At 38.9% G+C, this 20,038-nt stretch overlaps 1 protein-coding gene across 4 annotated transcripts in view; it reads right to left on the bottom strand.

The window, feature by feature from the left end:
• The window catches only part of PHACTR2 (phosphatase and actin regulator 2), a 222,528-nt gene that overhangs the window by 136,308 nt on the left and 66,182 nt on the right, over nt 1-20,038 (bottom strand). The window contains exon 1 of one of the 4 annotated variants that reach the window (XM_070376794.1): nt 9,834-10,089. The exons of the other annotated variants lie outside the window; for them this stretch is intronic. Within the exon in view, the coding sequence (XP_070232895.1) occupies nt 9,834-9,879 (46 nt within the window). The 5' untranslated portion in view covers nt 9,880-10,089. Of the gene's footprint in view, nt 1-9,833; nt 10,090-20,038 lie in introns of those variants that run through there. 4 annotated transcript variants of the gene reach the window in all.

The following is a 20,038-nucleotide window of genomic DNA, read 5'->3' as shown; positions in this document are numbered from 1 at the left end:
CAAACTATAGATTATCCATGAGTCTGTCCTTTTGTCTTGATTTCATTGCCATATTTAGTGAGACTGCAGCTTGTCCAAGTTTGGAAAATCAGTATGCTCCCTGGCTTAAAAAAAACTAAACCAGAAGTATAGTTTATTCCATACTTTGCTAAAAAATAAGTCTTCACTAGGAAAATAATGATTATGTTGAATGAACATACGAAATATGATTTAAGGCCTAATTTTCCTTTTATAGTAGCAGAAGGAGAGAAGAGTCTAGAAGTATCACCAATCTCACAGGACACCTTGTTGTAACATACTTTTCCCCACTATCTGTTTACATCCCTGATTTATTCTCCTCCTTTCAAAGAATACCCTCTAGAGCCTGTGACTGGTGCCTGAAATTCTAAAAGCGATCCTGTTTTTTTTTTTTTTTAAATAATGGGCACTGCCTTCTGGCAGATATGATTTAAAAGCAAAACTAACAGTAGCTTCTTCATAGTTCTTTTATAGTGCCAAGTACTGTGTTAAACGCCTTTACGGATATCACTGCACTTCATGAAACTCTATGAAGGGTAGCGAGGTATGTCCTGATGAAGAATTTTAAGCTCAAATTACGTTATGTTACAAGATCTAGTAAACGGCACTTCGGGTTTATATCCAGGGCTGTTTGCATCACAACGTATTTCCATGCCCTACGCTCTCGTTTTCCCAGAGTCAGTGTGAAGGGCAAGAGCACGGGGCTAGAAGGGAAGCAGGAAGGTGTCTCAATGGAGAAGAGAGGGAAGAGGAACATTGAGGACAAAGTGCTGGCATCTTCTAATTTTGCCTAAGGCCTTCCTTGAACCATTTAGATGTGCTCTATTACAATAGCATGAACGGTATTACTGAGCACTTGAAATGAGGCTAATACAAATGAGATGTGTTAGAAGTATAAAATGCACACAAGTCTTTAAAGACTTATATGAAAAAGAATGCAAAATATCTCACTAATATCTTTATTTTTATTACATGGTGAGTGATAATAATTAGATATATTTTGTTAGATAAAATGTACTATTAAAAATTTAAGTGCAGATATTAATGGTAATTACTCTATATGATGTTGTGAGGATTAAAAAGTTAATTCAAGTAAAGCACTTGGAATAATTCCTGACTCATAGTGAATTCACAATTATGGCCAATAGATATTTTGAAAAATTTTTGTTCATGATCTCTACTCAGTTTTCTATTTGAGTGTTTACCTTTTTCTTACTGATTTCTTTCTCTCTCAGATTTTTAAGAGGTCTTACTACATTAAAATATTAATCATTGTTTTCTATATACAATGCACATTTTTTGTCAACTGTATGATTTCCTTTTTCAATTTGCTGATGGCTTTTTTGCCAGGCAGTTTAAGGGTTTAATATCATTAAATTATTCACTTTAAATGAGAATAAATTACAGAGATTAAATGTCAAATATGAGAAAAACAGCAAAGGAAAACATGTTTCTTAATAACTCCAGTTAAGAAAGAGAAGGATAGGTATGACTCTATAAAATTTTGAAGTTTTAACATTAAAAAAAATCAAACAAACATAAGAGGTGAGAAAAACACAGAAAAATATGCACAATATGTGATAGATATAGACTAATCTTGACATGCAAATCTTTGAGAAAATAAAATATAAAATAAGGAAAGGCTATAAATAAGCAGTTCAAAGAAAAAGAAATACAAACACCCTACTTCACTTATAATCAAAATGAGATACCACTACTTTACATATCAATTTACAAGGATTTTTTAAAAGTTAATTATGCACAATATTGTGGTCCGATATGGGTGGCTCAGTCGGTAAAGCATCTGCCTGCAATGCAAGTGACCCGGGCTCTATCCCTGGGTAGGGAAGACCCTCTGGAAAAGGGAATGGCAACCCACTTCAGCATTCTTGTATGGAGAATCCCGTGGATAGAGGAGCCTGGTGAGCTATGGTCTGTGGGGTCGCAAAGAGTCGGACACAACTTAGCAAATAAACAGCAATTGTGCAAGAATGTTCACTGTGCAAAGACAACCAGACAAGAGAGTGAGTTGGGACTGAAGTCCTGCTACTGAACTGCTAGTTAAACCATATTCCTGCAGTACTGCCTCACCCAGAGGGAGTGACTTCTAGTTCTCACAAAGGACCAGGTGCTTCAAGAAAGATCCTGATATGCAGTGCTGGTGAGAGGGCAGAAAAAGGAAATCTCATCTAGCGAGAAAATATACTGATACAGCTCTTAGGGAGTAATTTGGCAAAGTCTATCAAAATAAAACATATAAATCTTTTAACCCAGCAATTTCATTGCTATGATTTTACTGGTACACAGAGTGCAAGAACTTTGGATAAGGATGATCATTTCAACTTTGTTCATAAGAACACACACAAAACAACCCAGAAACAATATAAAAATACAGACAAAATATAAAAACACAATAGAGTTATTTTTTTTTTTTACATTTTAAAAGTTTTGATTTATTTACTCTTTTACATATAACAACAAGAAGGCAAATGTATGTTTACATTAAGTAACATGTTCATGAAAAATATTTATTTTCCAAAACAAAATAAGAAGTAAGAAGGTTTGACTAATTTGCAAATCTTTTTAATATAAGAGAGTTCATTAGAAGACAGTTGAATTCCTGTGTCTCCTTCTGCATTCAATATGTTGTGATATGTTTTTTGCGATAGGTTCTTTTAAAGTATATGAAGAAAATCTGGCCTAATGTAAGTATCTAACTGAAAAGCGGAAGAGTAGGTGAATAATTGTTTCAGATCATTGTGGATATTCTTCTTTAACTAAACCAAAATTTGACACTGGTAGACAAATGCAGTGGGGAATCTGAATCCATATTAATGAGTTTTTTACACATTGTTATATTAAAATCCACTGGTCAGCCTTGTACCTTATTATTTAAAAAAAAAAATTACTTTGGCTGCCCCAGATCTCTGTTGCAGCATGTGGACTCTTCGTTGTGGCAGGTGAGCTCTCTAGCTGTGGCTCACTGGCTCAGTCGCCCCAGGGCATGTGGGATCTTAGTCCCCTGACCAGGGATCAAACCTGTGTCTCCTGCATTGCAAAGTGTATTCTTAACCCCTGGCCCACCAGGGAAGTTCCCCAACCTTATGGTTTAAATGAATCTTTACCCAAGCATGATTTTACATCATGCATCGATCATGTGAAAAATAGTGTTTCACTGAGCTGTGTAGATCTTCCAAATGGTGACTTATTTCATGACATAATATTTTACAATCCACATGAGTTAACATCACTGCTGCTCTTGAGAGTAACAGGCAAGAAGGCTAGGATCCCCAAGCGAGGGAATAGACTGCAAGTGTCAGACGTTTTCTTCCTCTCTCTTAAGAGGCAGGAGAAAACAAACTACAAGCGTCAGATGGTTTCTTGCCCTTCTCTATACAAAATTGAAAGGAGGTTTCTTTTAAAATTCTGTGTTGCCAGGATCACACCTGGTTCCACCTGAACTTAACTTTTTCAAACCTTGAGCTAACCAATGAGTTTTTCTTGTGGAAATGTTTTTCTTAAGCTATGTTAATGAACTACGGATTTACCTTAGAATCTGCCTTTCTTCAAATCAGTTCTGCTTAAGGGTCAGAACCGATAATGGCTCAACAAACCAGTATGTTTTACCCATTTCTCTTAAGCTGTGTTAGTGAAACTATGTATTTGCTTGGAAATCGCCTTTCTTCAAGATTCATGTCAATTAGAAGGGGGCAGAAAGAGTACCCCCTTGAAGTTTATAGCAAGAAGTCACATACCTGTTAGCAAGCCGCTAATTAGAGAAAGGAAATGTCTCAAAAGTCAGGGAGTTGCATCAGGCTCCTCACCCACAACATGCATTTTGAGATAGCATTGGCACAAGGTGAGTTATCCCGGGCCGTAAAATAGAGTTATTTTTAAAGGAAATTATGATATATCCACATATTACAATATTGTTTATAAATTAAAGGCATTAATACGAAATATTTTCAAGTTACATTGCATGAAAAAACTCAGAGCAGTAAGCATACTATTCTTGCTGGTATTTGATAAAGATACATACATGAAGGAAAACTGGAGTGAAAAAAAGTTCATGCTTAATTATAATTTTAAAGGGACTGAGGGGCCTAGAAAGGAATAAAATTCACTTTTATCCTCTCTGAACTGTCTTGTAAAAGTTTGACTTCTGAACTCTATGCATGTTATTTTCATTAAGAAAAACAAACAATCAATTTTTGTCTTATGATTTCTTCTAATATGGACTTTGCAAGGAAATGGATAAACATCCTGGGCAGGACAAAAATAAGTCTCTGATCAAACTACGGAAACACAGAGAGATACAGGTCCTACCATGGCCTGCTAAGTCGCTTCAGTCGTGTCCAACTCTGTGCAACCCCACAGACGGCAGCCCACCAGGCTCCTCTGTCCATGGGATTCTCCAGGCAAGAACACTGGAGTGGGTTGCCATTTCCTCCTCCAATGCATGAAAGTGAAAAGTCAAAGTGAAGTCGCTCAGTCGTGTCCGACTCTTAGTGACCCCATGGATTGCAGCCTACCAGGCTCCTCCGTCCATGGGATTTTCCAGGCAAGAGTACTGGAGTGGGGTGCCATTGCCTTCTCCATACCATGGCCTAGGTATGAACTTATACACTTTATTCATTTGTTCTCTCATCTCCTAAAAAACGAGAAAAGAGGTTCTGTCTGCCCTTTCAACTCAAGGAGTAATGCAAAAACACCCAAGAGCTGATCTGTTGCACAGTGAGCATGGGGTGGGGCTGAAGACCGAAAGAAATAGTTACTAGGCTCAGATACCATCCTTCCAACAACAGAACCAGAGTAGCATGCAATTTTTGAAGTTAAAAAGAGTAAAAATAATACAAAACTCTCATTCACATAATCATTGGCTTAAAGTAGTCAGACCTGCGTTGAGAATACTTGTTGACTCATTCATATGCTCAACAAACTTCTTTTGTATCCAATCTATTATGCCCTGTACTTGGCAGTGAGATTACTAGAAGTCTCAACTCTTCTAAGGCATGAGGTTAGAGGGCACGGAAACTACGCTATTTGGGGACACACTTGTTCAGCCTGTGCTTAGAAATAATAAATCTAATCCTCAATAAAATAATAGGAAATCAAAACCAGCAACATATAAATAGGATTATATATCATATCCAAGTAGACTTTATATCCCAGGAATACAAGTTGGTTTAACATCTGAAATTAATGTTATATGACATATTAATAGAACCAAGGACAAAATCCTTATGATCAACTCAATAAGGGCAAAGAAAAAGCCTCTGACAAAATCTAACATTTGCATGATAAAGATGCTCAAAACTAAGACTAGAAGGGAACTTCTTGATAAAGGGCGTCTATGAAAAACCCACAGCTAACATGACACTTAATGTTGAAAGACTGACGGCTTTCCTCCTTAGATGAGGAACAAGACAAGAATGTTCACTCTTGCTTCTTCTCTTCAACATTACACTGTATAAAAAGTGAGGGCAATAAGACAAGGAAAAGAAAAGACATTCAGATGGAAAAGATGAAGTAAAAGTATCTCTATTTGCACATGACCTTGTATATGTATCTTGAGTATAATATGATCTTGTATATAGCAATGCTAAAGGAGCCACTAAAGAACTATTAGGACTAAAAAACTAAGTTCAGCAAATTTACAGGCGACAGATCAATATATAAAACTCAATGTATAAATCAATATATAAAAACATATATTCTATTACTGGCAAGCAATATTCTGAAAATGAAATTTCATTTAAACTAGCACAAAATGATAAAAATACTGATAAACAATAAATTTAACAAAGGAATGACAAGCCTTAATACACTGAAAACTAATAAACATTGTGGGAGAAAAATCAAAGAAGATGTGAATTAAATGGAAAGACAACACAATGTCCATTTCCATTCCTTGCCTTTATGGGTTGAAACACTTCATTGTTAAGAGAACAGTATCACTCAAATTAATCTACAAGTTCAACACAATCCCTATCATACTACACATAAAAACTAACTTAAAATGTATCACAGACCTAAATGTATGAGCTAAAATTATAAAACTTTTAAAAGAAAACATACGTGTAAATCTTGTTGTTGGTTAGGCTATGGTTTCCCAGCAAGGAAACCAAAAATGCAAACAACAAAACAGATAAACTGGACAAAAAATTTCAGTTGCAAATCATAGGATCAGAAAACTGAAAAGGAAGAAAAAGTGAAAAGACAACTCTGAGAAGGGGAAAATATCTGCAAATCACATTATCTGATAAGGGATTTGCATCCAGTATACAAAGAACTCTTATAATGCAATAATAGGAAGTCAAATTGCTAATTAAAATTAGGCAAAAGATCTGAATAGACATTTCTCCAAAGAGGATATACGAATGGCCAATAAGCACACAAAAAGATGCACAATGTCATTAGTAATCAGGGAAATGCAAATCATAATCACAATGAAATATAACTTCACATTTATTGGGTAGTCATAATCAAAATATAATAACAAATGATGAGGATGCAGAGAAACTGGAACCTTCATACACTGCTGGAGGCAATGGAAAATGGTACAGCCACTCTGCAAAGCAAGTATTTCCTTAAAACATAACATAAATGTAGAATTAACATATGACCCAGCAATTCCACTCCTAGAAATACTGCCGCTACCCAAGAGAAATGAAAATATATTCAAGAAAAACTTTTACCTGAAGATCATGGCAGTACTATTCAGAGAGACAAGAAGTAAAAATATTAATAACCCAAATGACCAACTGACAGATGGATAAATAAAATGTGGTACATTAATACAGTGGAATATCATTAGGCAATACAAAACAAATGAACCACTGATACATGCTACACACGGCAGACCCTTGAAAACATCATGCTAAGTGAAAGAAACCAGTCACAAAAGGCATGTTGTGTTGTATGATCCCACTTACATATATTCTTCCTACAGAGACAGAAAGTGGATTAGTGGTTAATTAGGTCTAGGAATCCCAGGGACCGGGGAGCCTGGTGGGCTGCCATCTATGGGGTTACACAGAGTCGGACACGACTGAAGCGACTTAGCAGCAGCAGCAGCAGCAGCAGGTCTAGGAATGGAGGGTTGAGAAGGATGGGAATAGGGACTGATGGTTGCAGAACACTGTGAAAACACTGAAAAACGGTATGCTAATTATATGTCAATAAAGCTGTTTTTAAAAATATAAAAAATGACTCTAATTGCATGTTTTCAGCAATAATTAATTATCACTGGTCTTCTTAGAACCCAGAGAAACAGATGCGGTCCTAAACTGAAGGGTTCAAGAGGGTCTGAAATGGACAAAGAGAAGCAAGCTGACCCGTGGCCCACAGAGCTGATTTTTACAAAAGCCCAAGTCGAGTAACAGCTGTAAACTATCGGCCTCTGTGCTACTATTGACTTCTTAGATTCTGTTAAGCATTTAACAGGGGAATTATCTTCACCACTGTAATCCCTAGCAGCCGCTCTAGACTAGAACACCTAGTAGATAACTGAGATCACACAGAACAAGTATCTTCACACCACTCGTGAAGCCAGTGGCAAACAGCTAACAAGAGTCAACAAGATACTTGGAAGAGTAGAGGGTCTGATGTTTTCAGACTCAGAGAAGAACACCAACATCAATACAAAACTTAGATATGGCAACCACGGGTTCTGTTTTTGTTGTTTTTTTTCATTTTCATTTGGAATCTGATGGTGAAACTTCAGGGAAATGGAGTGATAATAATACACTTAGAGGGTATCATGAGAAAATCGGACTGCTGTTAACCATCAAAAAACTTCAATCACAGCAACCATCATCCCTAAACCAACCAAACAAAACCAAGAAACCCTCTACTCATGATGTCCGGATTGGACACTTCAATATATACAAGCTTTTAATCAACTAAACATAAGACCTGTTATTTAAACACCATTCCATGAAATATTTCTTTGAAATATCTTTTATGGTCAAGCATAATTTTTTAAGTTACTTTTTGTCTTAATCAACTGCCCAATCTCTTGACATGATTAATCAGTGTATTAGGAATTATAGCAATCTGGGTGTTTTTTGCTGTACTGGGTAAGAGTTAGGAGGGCTTACCAAGGGGCACGGTGGTAAAGAATCCACCTGCCAATGCAGGAGACACAAGAGATATAGGTTCAATCCCTGGGTAGGGAATGTTCCCTGGAGAAGGAAATGGCAACCCACTCCAGTATTCTTGTCCAGAAAAGCCCATGGACAGAGGAGCCTGGTGGGCTACCGTCCATGGGGTCGCAGAGTGTAATAGAACTGAGCACTCACACAACCCAAGAGGTTGCACTTCAGAATTCTACTCTGCATCTTAGCATCATTTATGTAACATTCCTTGATTTTTATAAAAGCAAAATTCACTTTTTACATATTAACCCTAACAATACCGTGTGGCTAAAGAACTAAATTCAGAGCAGTACTTTATACCTATTGTACCAGAGTACTCATCTAATTCTACGTTTTGCCAGTGCAGAAATTTAAATATATAACTCTTTCTTGAAAGAAGTCACACTGCTTTAAAGGAAGACAAATGAGAGTAAGTCTTAATTGCACAAAATAGTTTATACTAAGATTAAGATCCTAATCAACACTCCCCTCCAAAATCCCCCCAAACACTATCAATATGAAGTCTCTTCTGCTCAGCAGCACTGTACAACCTCGTCATGAACAGTAAGGGAAGGTGTGATTTCTTCTGGACTCTGATTTCTCTCCTTTGCAGAGGGGTTGGTTCTCCTGAGGCAAAATCTTATCATATTTCAAGGAGTGAAGTTCTGCAATCTAAACCAACCTAAGTGGGGTGAAGCTGGAATGGTAGAATCCTATCGAGTTAGAGACATCCTGGAGCTGATTAAAAACAAAAAACAAACAAAAAAACTTCATCTGCGCCCTGTCATTTCCTTTCAGCAAGATCCTGTTGCTGTTTACTCAATTTGCAAAGTGCATCAAATACCTCAAGAAATAACGTAAATGTTCCCTCTGAGGATTTTTTTAATTCTTGACGGAAAAAAATGTCAAAATAGTACCTTTGAAACTTGTCTCATTGTCCAAGCACAAGTATCCCCATCAAAAGGTTGTTTGTCCCTGCATTACTGGAGAAACGCCAGACATACGTACCTTCCTTTTTTTTTTTAAGAAAATGAAAAAATGATACTTCAAACGGGGCAATAGAGGTCAGAAACATTACACATGTTTCCATAAAACTAGCTAACTGAGTTCATGAAAAGTTTCCCCTAGTTTTACAGCCTGTCTAATAAAAAAGTATCATTTAAAACAATTAAGCTTTTTTCTGTTACTAAGTATTCAACATTCTGCCTGGATAAGAGAGGGCAATCAGCACTCTACTCCGAAAAAACAAACCATAAATCAGTTGACAAGCTTGAAAGAATTCAGTTCTAGTCTGCTTAGAAGCCAAGTGTAAATACAGAGAAACCTGTTGGCGCGTTTATCTTGCTCTTTAAGTTTCGCGTTTTAAAAACAAAGCAATACGCATATGGCGTTTCTCGTAAATTTCAGGCTCAGAAGTGATTCAGACCGACCCCAAAGCGAGGCATCTCCGACAGAAAATGGAGCCTGTGCCTTTAAGGTAAAATCGGCTGGATCCCAAAAGGCATTCCACTTTTCCACGACAAAGAGTTTGGGGGAGCGCTACCTCTCGGGTTTCTCGGAGGGACTCGGCCGGTGCGGGCAGAGCCCGGCTCGCCGCGGAGCCCTCGGCCGCCCCCGCTGCCCCGAGCCGGTCCCGCGCCGCACGGCGGGAGCGCATCGCGCGCGCCCCGGACTCACCGCTGCTGGGCTGCGGGGACAGCGTGGAGACCGAGGTCTGGCCCATGTCTCGGGTCGCAGGGCCAGCTCCGGCGATCACGCGGCTCTTTCGGTCCTTGGATCATGGGTCCGCTCGCAGACAGAGTTCCAAGCGTTCATTTCCCAGTCGTTGCGGAGGTGCCCGCCGAGTCCCCTCACCTTCTCCCCTTCGCGGGTCTCCCAGTCCGGCCGGCCGTAGCGGGCGCGGCGGATCCTGCCCAGCGGATGCCTGTCATTCCTCTATGCAGATTAGCTGGGGTCAAGGGTCACGGGGGAGGAGAGAGGGGGAGTGGGCGACGGGGGCGGTGGAATGAGGGGGGCGAGGAAGTGGGCAGGGGAGAGGCTCGGGCTGGTCCGGCCGTGCCTGCGGGGGCTGTGAGCCCCGCAACCCCCCCACCCCCCAATAGCAGAGAGTTCGGGCGACTCCCCATTAAACTTAAAAGGTTCACTGGCAAATGATCCTTTAGGGCTGCAAGAAAAGGAATTAAAGTACTTAGTCACGGTACTTAATTTAAGAAAATTTGTTTCTAGAAAGTTAGTTCCTTCCTCTCATTCCTGTTATGTGTGCATTTTTGTCTCATTTTAAAATCTTCTTTTAACAAATAGAATTTTGCAGTATTAGTGGCCTCAATCAGGTTGAACAGTAAATCTGAATGATGGGTCTATGTGTCAGATCAACAAAGGATACACTTTGCTCTCTACCATCTAAACTCTGCGATGCTCACCTCTCCTATATTCAAAAGAATCACTGTGAGACTATGAAACTGTGTGTTTAAAATGTCCAAAAGGTGAAGACCACAGTAATTTATTTTAGAAGCTAAAAGTCCATAATAGTTGAACTCAATACTACTGTAATGAAATCTTAACCTCTAACTTCTTAAAAATATGAATACAAGTAAATACTCCTGGTATTTAAGATTGATGAGAATTCTAGATGCCATGTCTATCTCCATCTATATAGATCGCTAGGTAGAGATAGATATGGCATTAGGCTGTTGGTTACAGAAATGTGATTCACTTTATGGAAATTCGTTGAGCCCTATTTTATGATTTATACATTTTTATGAACCTATATGGAGAAGGCACTGGCACCCCACTCCAGTACTCTTGCCTGAAAAATCCCATGGACGGAGGAGCCTGGTAGTCTGTAGTCCATGAGGTTGCAAAGAGTCGGACAGGACTGAGCCACTTCACTTTCACTTTTCACTTTCATGCATTGGAGAAGGACATGGCAACCCACTCCAGTGTTCTTGCTTGGAGAATCCCAGGGATGGGGGAGCCTGGTGGGCTGCCTTCTATGGGGTCTCACTGAGTAGGACATGACTGAAGCGACTTAGACTTAGCAATGAACCTATATATTTCATTAAAAAGTTTTTGAAGTGTATTTTTTTTTTTTGAGGGGGCTGGGCTACGAGGCTTATGGGATTTTAGCTCCTCTACTACAGATAAAATCTTGGACCCCGGCAGTGAGAGTGCCAAGCCCTAACCACTGGACCAGGAGGGGATTCCAAAAAAAGCGTATATTTTAATTTTTAACTGATTTTTATTGAAGTATAGTTGATTTACAATGTTGTGTGAGTTTCTGCTGTACAGCAAAGTGAATCAGTTATACATACACACATACTCACTCTTTTCCCATATGGGTCGTTATAGAGTACTGAGTACAGGCCCCTGTGCTATACAGTAGGTCCCCATTAGGTTATGTCTTTTATATACAGTAGTGTGAATATGTCAATCCCAATCTCCCAATTTATCCCTCCCCTTCCCTTAAAAGTGTATTTTATTAAAAACTATATTTAGGTCACTTGCCACAGCTTTCACATTTTAGGTTATCTCAGGCAGTCGACTGTGAACTATTAAACATCTATATAGTATATAATTATTAGAGAAATGCAAATCAAAACTACAATGAGATATCACCTCACACAGGTCAAATCAGCCATCATTAAAAAATATACACACAATAAGTGCTAGAGAGGGTATGGAGAAAAGAGAACTGTCCTGCAATGTTGATGGGGAAATGTAAATTGGTATAGTCATTATGGAGAACAGTATGGAGGTTCCTTAAAAAACTAAAAATAGAGCTACCATATGATCCTGCAATCCACTCCTGGGCATATATCCAGAGAAAACCATAATTTGAAATGATCCATGCACCCTAATATTCACTGCAGCACTATTTACAGTAGCCAAGACACGGAAGTTATCTCAATGTCCATTAAGAGAGAAATGCATAAAGAAGATGTGGCAGACATATACAATAGAATATTGCTCAGCCATAATAAACAGCAAAATAATGCCATTTGCAGCAACATGGATGAGTTAAGAGATTGTCATACTGAGTGAAATAAGTCAGAGAAAGACAAATATCACATGATATCGATTATATGTGGAATCAAAAAAAATTATTGCTGGGAGGAAGGGAGAGGGAGTGGGAAAGAGAAAGATAAATTGGAATATTGGGACTGACATATATACACTGCCATATGTAAAATAGATAACTAAGAAGAACCTACTGTATAGCACAATTAATATTCCGTAATGACCTATATGGGGAAAGAATCTTAAAAAAAGGGGATATATGGATGTGTATAACTGATTCACTTTGCTGTTCAGCAGAAACTAACACAACTTTGTCAACCAACTATATGCCAATAAAATTTTTTTCAAAATAAATCTGTATAGTATATCTATTTTATAAAATAATAAATTATTAATGCTTTACACATGCAAATTTTTTCCTGAATTTTGTATTATTAAGATCACATAGAGCCTAGTTTTGTTTTTTGAAAGATGTTTGCTTGTCTGTCTCACCATTTAAATAAATTGCCCTATTTTTTTCATACCCAAATAGCCCACCCTCTATTGTGGGGAAAACTCTTTCCCTAGAATAGTATGATCAATTATCTACTTCCTTTTTCCTAATTCACTCTTAAGAAACCTTGATATTTCTTTTGAATGGCTACAAAGACATTTTCAAATTATTTAAAATGCTGGCATTTATGTATTCACGTGTACACATAAAACAATTACACAGAGTCTTCAGGTCACCGGGGTCTAATGTGGTTCACACATGAACCTGCCAGGGACTCAGATGAGACCAGGCTTGGAGCACTGGGCCTTGAAAAACATCCTCCTAAGAACCTGAGAGAAGTTGGGTGAAAGGGTCACTTTGGGGGTTTGGCTTAACCCCACTGCTCAGATCTCCACTTTGAGCTCCTTTCCCATCTTCACAGAAGGGGACCCATTTTCAGACTGTATCCCCACTGGATACAAACCCAGTCCCTAACATCTCGATGCAGCAAACACATCCAAGAATCACTGGACCAGGTCCTTATAAACACATTTATATCAGAGAAAAAAAGGCACTTTGGGAGCACTACAGTGCACTCTTCTACACAGTCATCACCTAGACAAAGTAAAAAATGGTTAGTTTCTCAAGTGAGTTAACTTGAGTAAAGTTGACACAATAACAAAATTGTTCCCTAGTCCTTCCAGGGGCTTCCTTGGTGGCTCAGAAGGTAAAGAATCTGCCTGCAATGCAGGAGACTCGGGTCTGATTCCTGGGTTGGAAAGATCCCCTGGAGATGGGAATGCAACCCACTCCAGTATTCTTGCCCGGAGAATCCCATGGACAGAGAAGCCTGGCAGGCTACAGTCCATGGGGTCACAAAGAGTCGCACACGACTGAGCGATTAACACAAACACAGCCTTTACAGAGGCAGGCCCGGTGCCAGGCCAGCTGGACCTTGGTAGAGCTCAAAGCCTGACGCCCCAGGAAGCCTGACATCTTTTCTGAGCAAAAACACCTAGCCTAGAGGTGCTGCCTTCTCCCCAAACCCCGAGGGCAGGTGAGGGGGGCTGCAGTGGTAGCCAGGCTGGGAGCAGAGCCAGGAGAGGCGGGTGGGAATGCTTAAGTAGGGTCACCAAAGCCATAGAGACCTCAATCCATCCAAGCTGCCACTGCAGAGCTGGCGGATCAGTGCCATAAAGAAACTCTGATTTTTTTTTTTTTTTCAATGAATTTGAGGATTAACCAAACTGTGAGTTCTAATTAGGACAATGAAATTAATCCCAACTAAATTTCCTTATAAAGTGGAAAACTGGTGTGCTTTGGGAACACATTCTACCTTGAGGGTTCCGCAGTGAGAGAAAACAATTATAACGGCTCTTCTGTTTCTTCCTTTAAATCACCTTAAAACAACAACCATAAAAAGGCAGATTGTGTGTTGTCTCACTCTAGGTTGAGAAGAGGAAGCTTCTCACTCCTTTTTCTATCGACAGAGTCTAACTGAGGGGAGGTCACTGATCAGAGGCAATATACAGTAAATTTTGCATATTAGAATATGTTGTTGTTGTTCAGTCACTAAGTACTGTCAGATTCTTTTCGACACCATGGGCTGCAGCACGCCAGGCTCCCCTGTCCTTCACTATCTCAGATTCATGTCCATCGAGTTGGTGATGCTATCTAACCATTTCATCCTCTGCCACCCCCTTCTCCTTCACTTTCAATCTTTCCCAGTATCAGGGTCTTCTCCAATGAGTTGGCTCTATCTGTTTGGTACATTTACATTATATGTAAATATAACGATTTTCTTTGAAATTGACAAAAGCTAAACTTTGAGGTACAATGTTATTTTTGCTATCATTACTCCTCCTTGAGAAACAATAATGTGTTTCCTTTTATTTCTTCTCCAAATTTGTATTTCAGACATCAAAGGGGTACACTATAGCTCTGGTCTTTCAGGATTTGCTAAATCCATCTATATTTACTTTATTCAAAACCTTTCATGATTTGCTAGTTAATATAATCTTAGCCTCATCTGGGATTCTTATAATCCCTCGATCGGGTTACACACTTTCCTCTGAAATTTTTCCAGTTCCATTACATTATCCTTGAAGCATGTCAACCAAAACTGCAGGAAGTGTGCATTAAGATTTCTTTATAAGGGTGGGACAGTTTATTCTGTTTCCAGTGCTTCCTATGAGGCATGGTGTTTTAACATCCTTTTTATCACAACTAACAAATTATATTTGTGAACATAGAAGAAGTCTACAGAAATCCCTAAATTTCATTTATAGGTCAAAATATAAAGGTTAGAATCTATCATCTAACAAGAGTATGTTAAGACAATCTTCCCCCAATTGCCTTTTTCTTGTTTTATTACAGCTCATCTGCTATTATTGAGCCAACTCACGATTTTACTAAGAGCTCTGGGTGTTATTTCCTTGAATTTATAGTTTAACTGTGCAAATGTTTAATGTCATCTGAAAAAAAAAAGGGACATTTCTCTGTGTGTTACCTCTTTCCAGAGAATTTATAAAAGTGCTAAAGAAAATTAGTGCCAACATCTAACTCAGAGGAAACTATCTGTTCATAAATCTTCAGCATTTATCCCATTGGTCCTGCTCTTCAGTCTATATTTCTAAACCAATTTTTTATCCAGTGATATCCTGGTAAATGCTCAACAATTGGTTTGCTATTTTTCTATGATATAAATATTCCTATGATGACCAATTCAATGAGTGGGCAACTGGCTTACAAGATTATATCACCTTGTTTGCCAAATTTCTGGAAATATAACAACTGGCCTATATGAGCTGTCTTCAGCATAGCACTGTTTCATCTTTCATAGTATGCGGTCATCAAATTATATCATGACTGACTGTGTGGAACAGTGTATGTTAAACCTTCCTGAAAATATAGACTGACAGCATCTACTGATTTTTTCCACAATACAGTCTAAATATTTTTCAACCCCTGAAAGATCTTCTGTGATTTTTTTTTCTTTACTTTCAGAAAGAAATTAAATTGGGTAGATTAGAGAGAATTTTCTCCCTGAAACTTGTTTGCCTTTTGACAGAGGTTGCTCTTCTTGAGGTTTTCAAGCATTCTCCCCTATAAGACAGATTCCACTGGCTTGTCCAAGGTAGGGGTTATTAAGTTCATCCACCTGGGGTACCCAAGTGAAACTTGCACTTTTCATGGGTGGAAGTCACTCATTACATTAGGTAAAAGTTAAAAGCAGACATAAACTTAAACTTTAGCAATCTGTGGAAAAGTCCTTTCCTACTAGGTCAAAGTCCAAATTGTAGACATACAATTTGGTGGCCAGAGAGACAGTTTACAATAAGTACAGTCATTATTACCAAATACTGTAACTTAGGTCACTGACAGGCTTTTCTAGTGGCCACATCTAGCTTGGAGCAGGAGAAAGAGTGAGATCTGCCCTCAAAGCACACGTGCCATGAGAACTCATCGTAGGTGTCTTCTCTCCCAGATGATGTCTGCTAGGACCCCATTTTGAGGTGCCAGCAGGTGGGCAGGGGTGCAGGGCTGGGGAAAGGGTTAGGCAGAGCTCAGAAGATGAGACAGTTGATCAGAGCAGTGGTGCTTCAGGAAGAATAGTGGTTGGTGGTGGCCATGTACAAGTAGGTGAAGCTCTCCTAACTGGTTACACTTATTTCTGGACTTGGAGAAGGAAATGGCAACCCACTCCAGTGCTCTTGCCTGGAGAATCCCATGGACAGAGGAGCCTGGCGGGCCACAGTCCACAGGGGTGGCAAAGAGTCGGACACAACTGAGCACATCACAACATTCCTGAACTTGGCCATGAAGATCTAGTGAATGACCGACATTTGCCTGAGTAATGGGAATTACAGACACAGAAAACCTTCTCCTAGTGGGAAGGAAATGAAATGTAGTAATTAAAACTTAGGAAGGTGGTGCGGTGCTAAAGAATCCTCCTGCCAATGCCGGAGATGTCAGAGACCCGGGTTGGATCCCTGGGTTGGGAAGATCCCCTGGAGGAGGAAATGGCAATCCACTCCAGTATTTTTGCCTGGAGAATCCCATGGACAGAGGAGCCTGGCGGGCCATAGTCCATGAGGTCGCAGTGAGTTGAACATGACTGAGCATGTAATGTAGTTTGTTTTCTAGATACAGTGGTCAGAAGAAACAACAGACGTTCACAGATCATCTGAAAGGATCAGTGTAGTCATTTACTTTCTTCCTACCTACCATTATCAGATTTATTAAAGAATGGAAAACTGTCTTTTCTCCCTTTCTCTGATGGAGGTGCCAAAGGGCAATTTTTAAAGTCAGACAGCTATTTTTAACACAAGAGGTTCTAATAATCCTGTAAAAAAAGTATATAACTCAGAAACTAAACACTGGTGTGCAAAAGTTTTTAAGCATTAAGGTAGGTTTTTACTAGAATATCTTCCAGTTTTAAAAAACTTTGTGTTACTCCAAAACTTGGCTACATTTTGTGAAAGTCAGCTTACTTAGAAACACATAACTGCTAAGAAGCAAATAGAATGTTATAATTTCAGTTGAAATTCTGTGTATGCAACCTGTGTTTACTTTTTAAAAAATGTTACTCTATAGCAATTGTCACCAAATGCTTCCTATAACTTTTGTTTGGACAATTCTGAGAGATTTTAGTTTTAACAGGGTAATAATATACACAGACAAAGGAGAACTCTGGCTAAGAAAAGAATGACAACTTTAGACATTCTAGTTATATTCAGCATCAATAGGAGAGAAAACCACATTCCAGAAGTATTAGACAGAACAGGAAACAAACCTGTAAGACAGGCTTTTCTTTCCTATTGTTCTCATATTTTTATATGATTTATTTCCTGAGTTTTTCTTCTACTGCTTGTTCAGGCTAAAAGGATTAACAAAATACCTACTCTGTTTTGCCCTGAGTGAGTCTCTGCAGAGGGCGTGGTGTGTCACATGTGTGCTTACTTAGTGATTGAGCTGGATGGCTGGAAGATTTACTCTGGAAAATAAATACCTCGAGGGGTGGTGCTGGAATTTCCTTTTCCAGAAACTTTCCCTCACCCCCGGAGAAAGAGCGTAGTTTGCTGCCCTGCGTTTTATAAGAAAAACAAAATACTTATCCACAGCATTTAAAACTCTGACAACTGTATAAAATTAATAATCTTTAAGTTACTAACCAAAATCTATAGAGAACATTCCCTCAAGACATCTTTAATAATTACTGCCCAATTTAAAGAAAGTAATTGTTTAAAATAAGTTCCAAATCATTGTTTTATTAACTATCATATCCATCCTTAGAACCTAACAAAGTGTGTGGCACATAGAGGGCACTCAATACACGCATGATAAATCAAAGAATAAGCATTTATGTGATTTCTTCAATTATAGCAGCTTGAAGCATGGATGAAAAAAACACAGCTAGGAATAAGTGTATGATTTTGGTAATATTATATGGACTGCATAGCGAGACAATATCAATTTCTGTCACTGACTGGTAAATTTCCTTTTATATGCTATTCTACTCATAATCATCTAGTCCTTTAGCTAGAATTATCTCAGGATCTCCCATGGGTCTCACACCTCTAGGGCACAGAACACGAGGATAAGTGAGGGACAGGCCATACCCTAGAGTTCAAGGTAGACCATACCTGTTCAAGATCAGACCATACCTGGAGTTATATATATATATATAGTAGAGGGTGGGTGTTGGGTCTTACAAGTAAATGACTATAACAGTGAGTACTGTGATAGAGGTGTGTTCCACCAACACTGCATGGCTACAGGGAAGGCTCTGAACTTTATGAACTGCTAAATCCACATCTTCCCAATACAGAGTCAGCAACTTATTCTGAAGATGAGCTAAAGATTGTCAAGTGCTTCCTAATTAAGTTCTGATTGTATGCAGTTAATATTAATTGTATTTTTTATTGCTTATAGCTTTTGAGGAATAATTTACATATTCTAAATTCTACCCATTTTAAGTAAACAATGTGTTTTAGTTAATATATAGTGCAATCAGAGAAGGCAATGGCACCCCACTCCAGTATTCTTGCCTGGAAAATCCCATGGATGGAGGAGTCTGGAAAGCTGCAGTCCATGGGGTCGCTGAGGGTCAGACATGACTGAGTGACTTCACTTTCACTTTTAACTTTCCTGCATTGGAGAAGGAAATGGCAACCCACTCCAGTGTTCTTGCCTGGAGAATCCCAGGGACGGGGGAGCCTGGTGGGCTGCCGTCTATGGGGTCGCACAGAGTCGGACACGACTGAAGTGACTTAGCAGCAGCAGCAGCAGCACAGTGCAATCACTACCATAGTCAGATTTTAGAAAATTTTGAGAACCCTAAAGAGTTCCATCACCTCTTGGAGTTAATCCCAGTCCCACCCCCTGGCATCAGGCAACTACTGACAGGCTTTTCATCTTCATAGTTTAGACTCTTGAAAATTTCATATAAATGGAATAACAGCATATGACATTTTCTATATCTGTTTTTTTTTTTCACATAATGTTTTGATATTCTTCCATGTTGTAGTCTGTATCAGTATTTTGTTCTGAGTCAAGCTCCACTGTATGGCTCTATCAAAGCTTTGATTATCTATTTACCAGTTAATGAGCACTTGGGTTGTAACTATATTTCACTGTATTTCTATTCTGCAAAAATACAGAAGATAGATATAAATATATATATATCATATCATATGTATATACATATATCAGTTGGGCTTCCCAGTTGGTGCTAGTGGTAAAGAACCCATCTGCCCATGCAGGAGACACAAGAGACTTGGGTTCAATCCCTGGGTCAGGAGGATCCCCTGGAGGAGAGCATGGTAACCCACTCCAGTAATTTTGCCTGGAGAATTCCATGAACAAAGGATCCTCACGGGCTACAGTCCATAGTGTAACAAAGAGTTGGACATGACTGAAGCAACTTAGCATGCATGCACACATATTTCAGTCATCTAACAAATATTTATTATGCATCTTCTTTGTACCAAGTTCTGTTCTAGGTATTTGAGATAGAATTAAAACAAAAAGTTTAAACGTATGCACTCAGAGAACTTATATTTTTATGAAAGGACAGAAAATAAGCAACGAACATAATCCACAAAATGTATAGCAATTTAGAAAATGAAAAGTGCTATGAAATAAACAGGGAAGGGTAAGAGAGATGGATTAATATGTCATAGTTAAAGTAGTCCTCACTGAAAAGGCAATCATTGAACACAGACTCAAAAGACATGATGGAGTTAGCCATGTGGTTATCTGGAAAAAGCACATCCTAAGCAAAAAGACCACTTCATATCAAGATGAGAGCATGCTGTGAGAAACACTAAGGGGCCAATGTGACTGGAGGACAGTAAGTTAAGGGGAGATGGGAAGGGGGTTTTAAGCCATG

This window comes from Bos mutus, chromosome 9 (genome assembly GCF_027580195.1).
Source record: "Bos mutus isolate GX-2022 chromosome 9, NWIPB_WYAK_1.1, whole genome shotgun sequence".
Taxonomy (NCBI): Eukaryota; Metazoa; Chordata; class Mammalia; order Artiodactyla; family Bovidae; genus Bos; species Bos mutus.
This window is presented reverse-complemented; position numbering and strand designations above follow the sequence as displayed.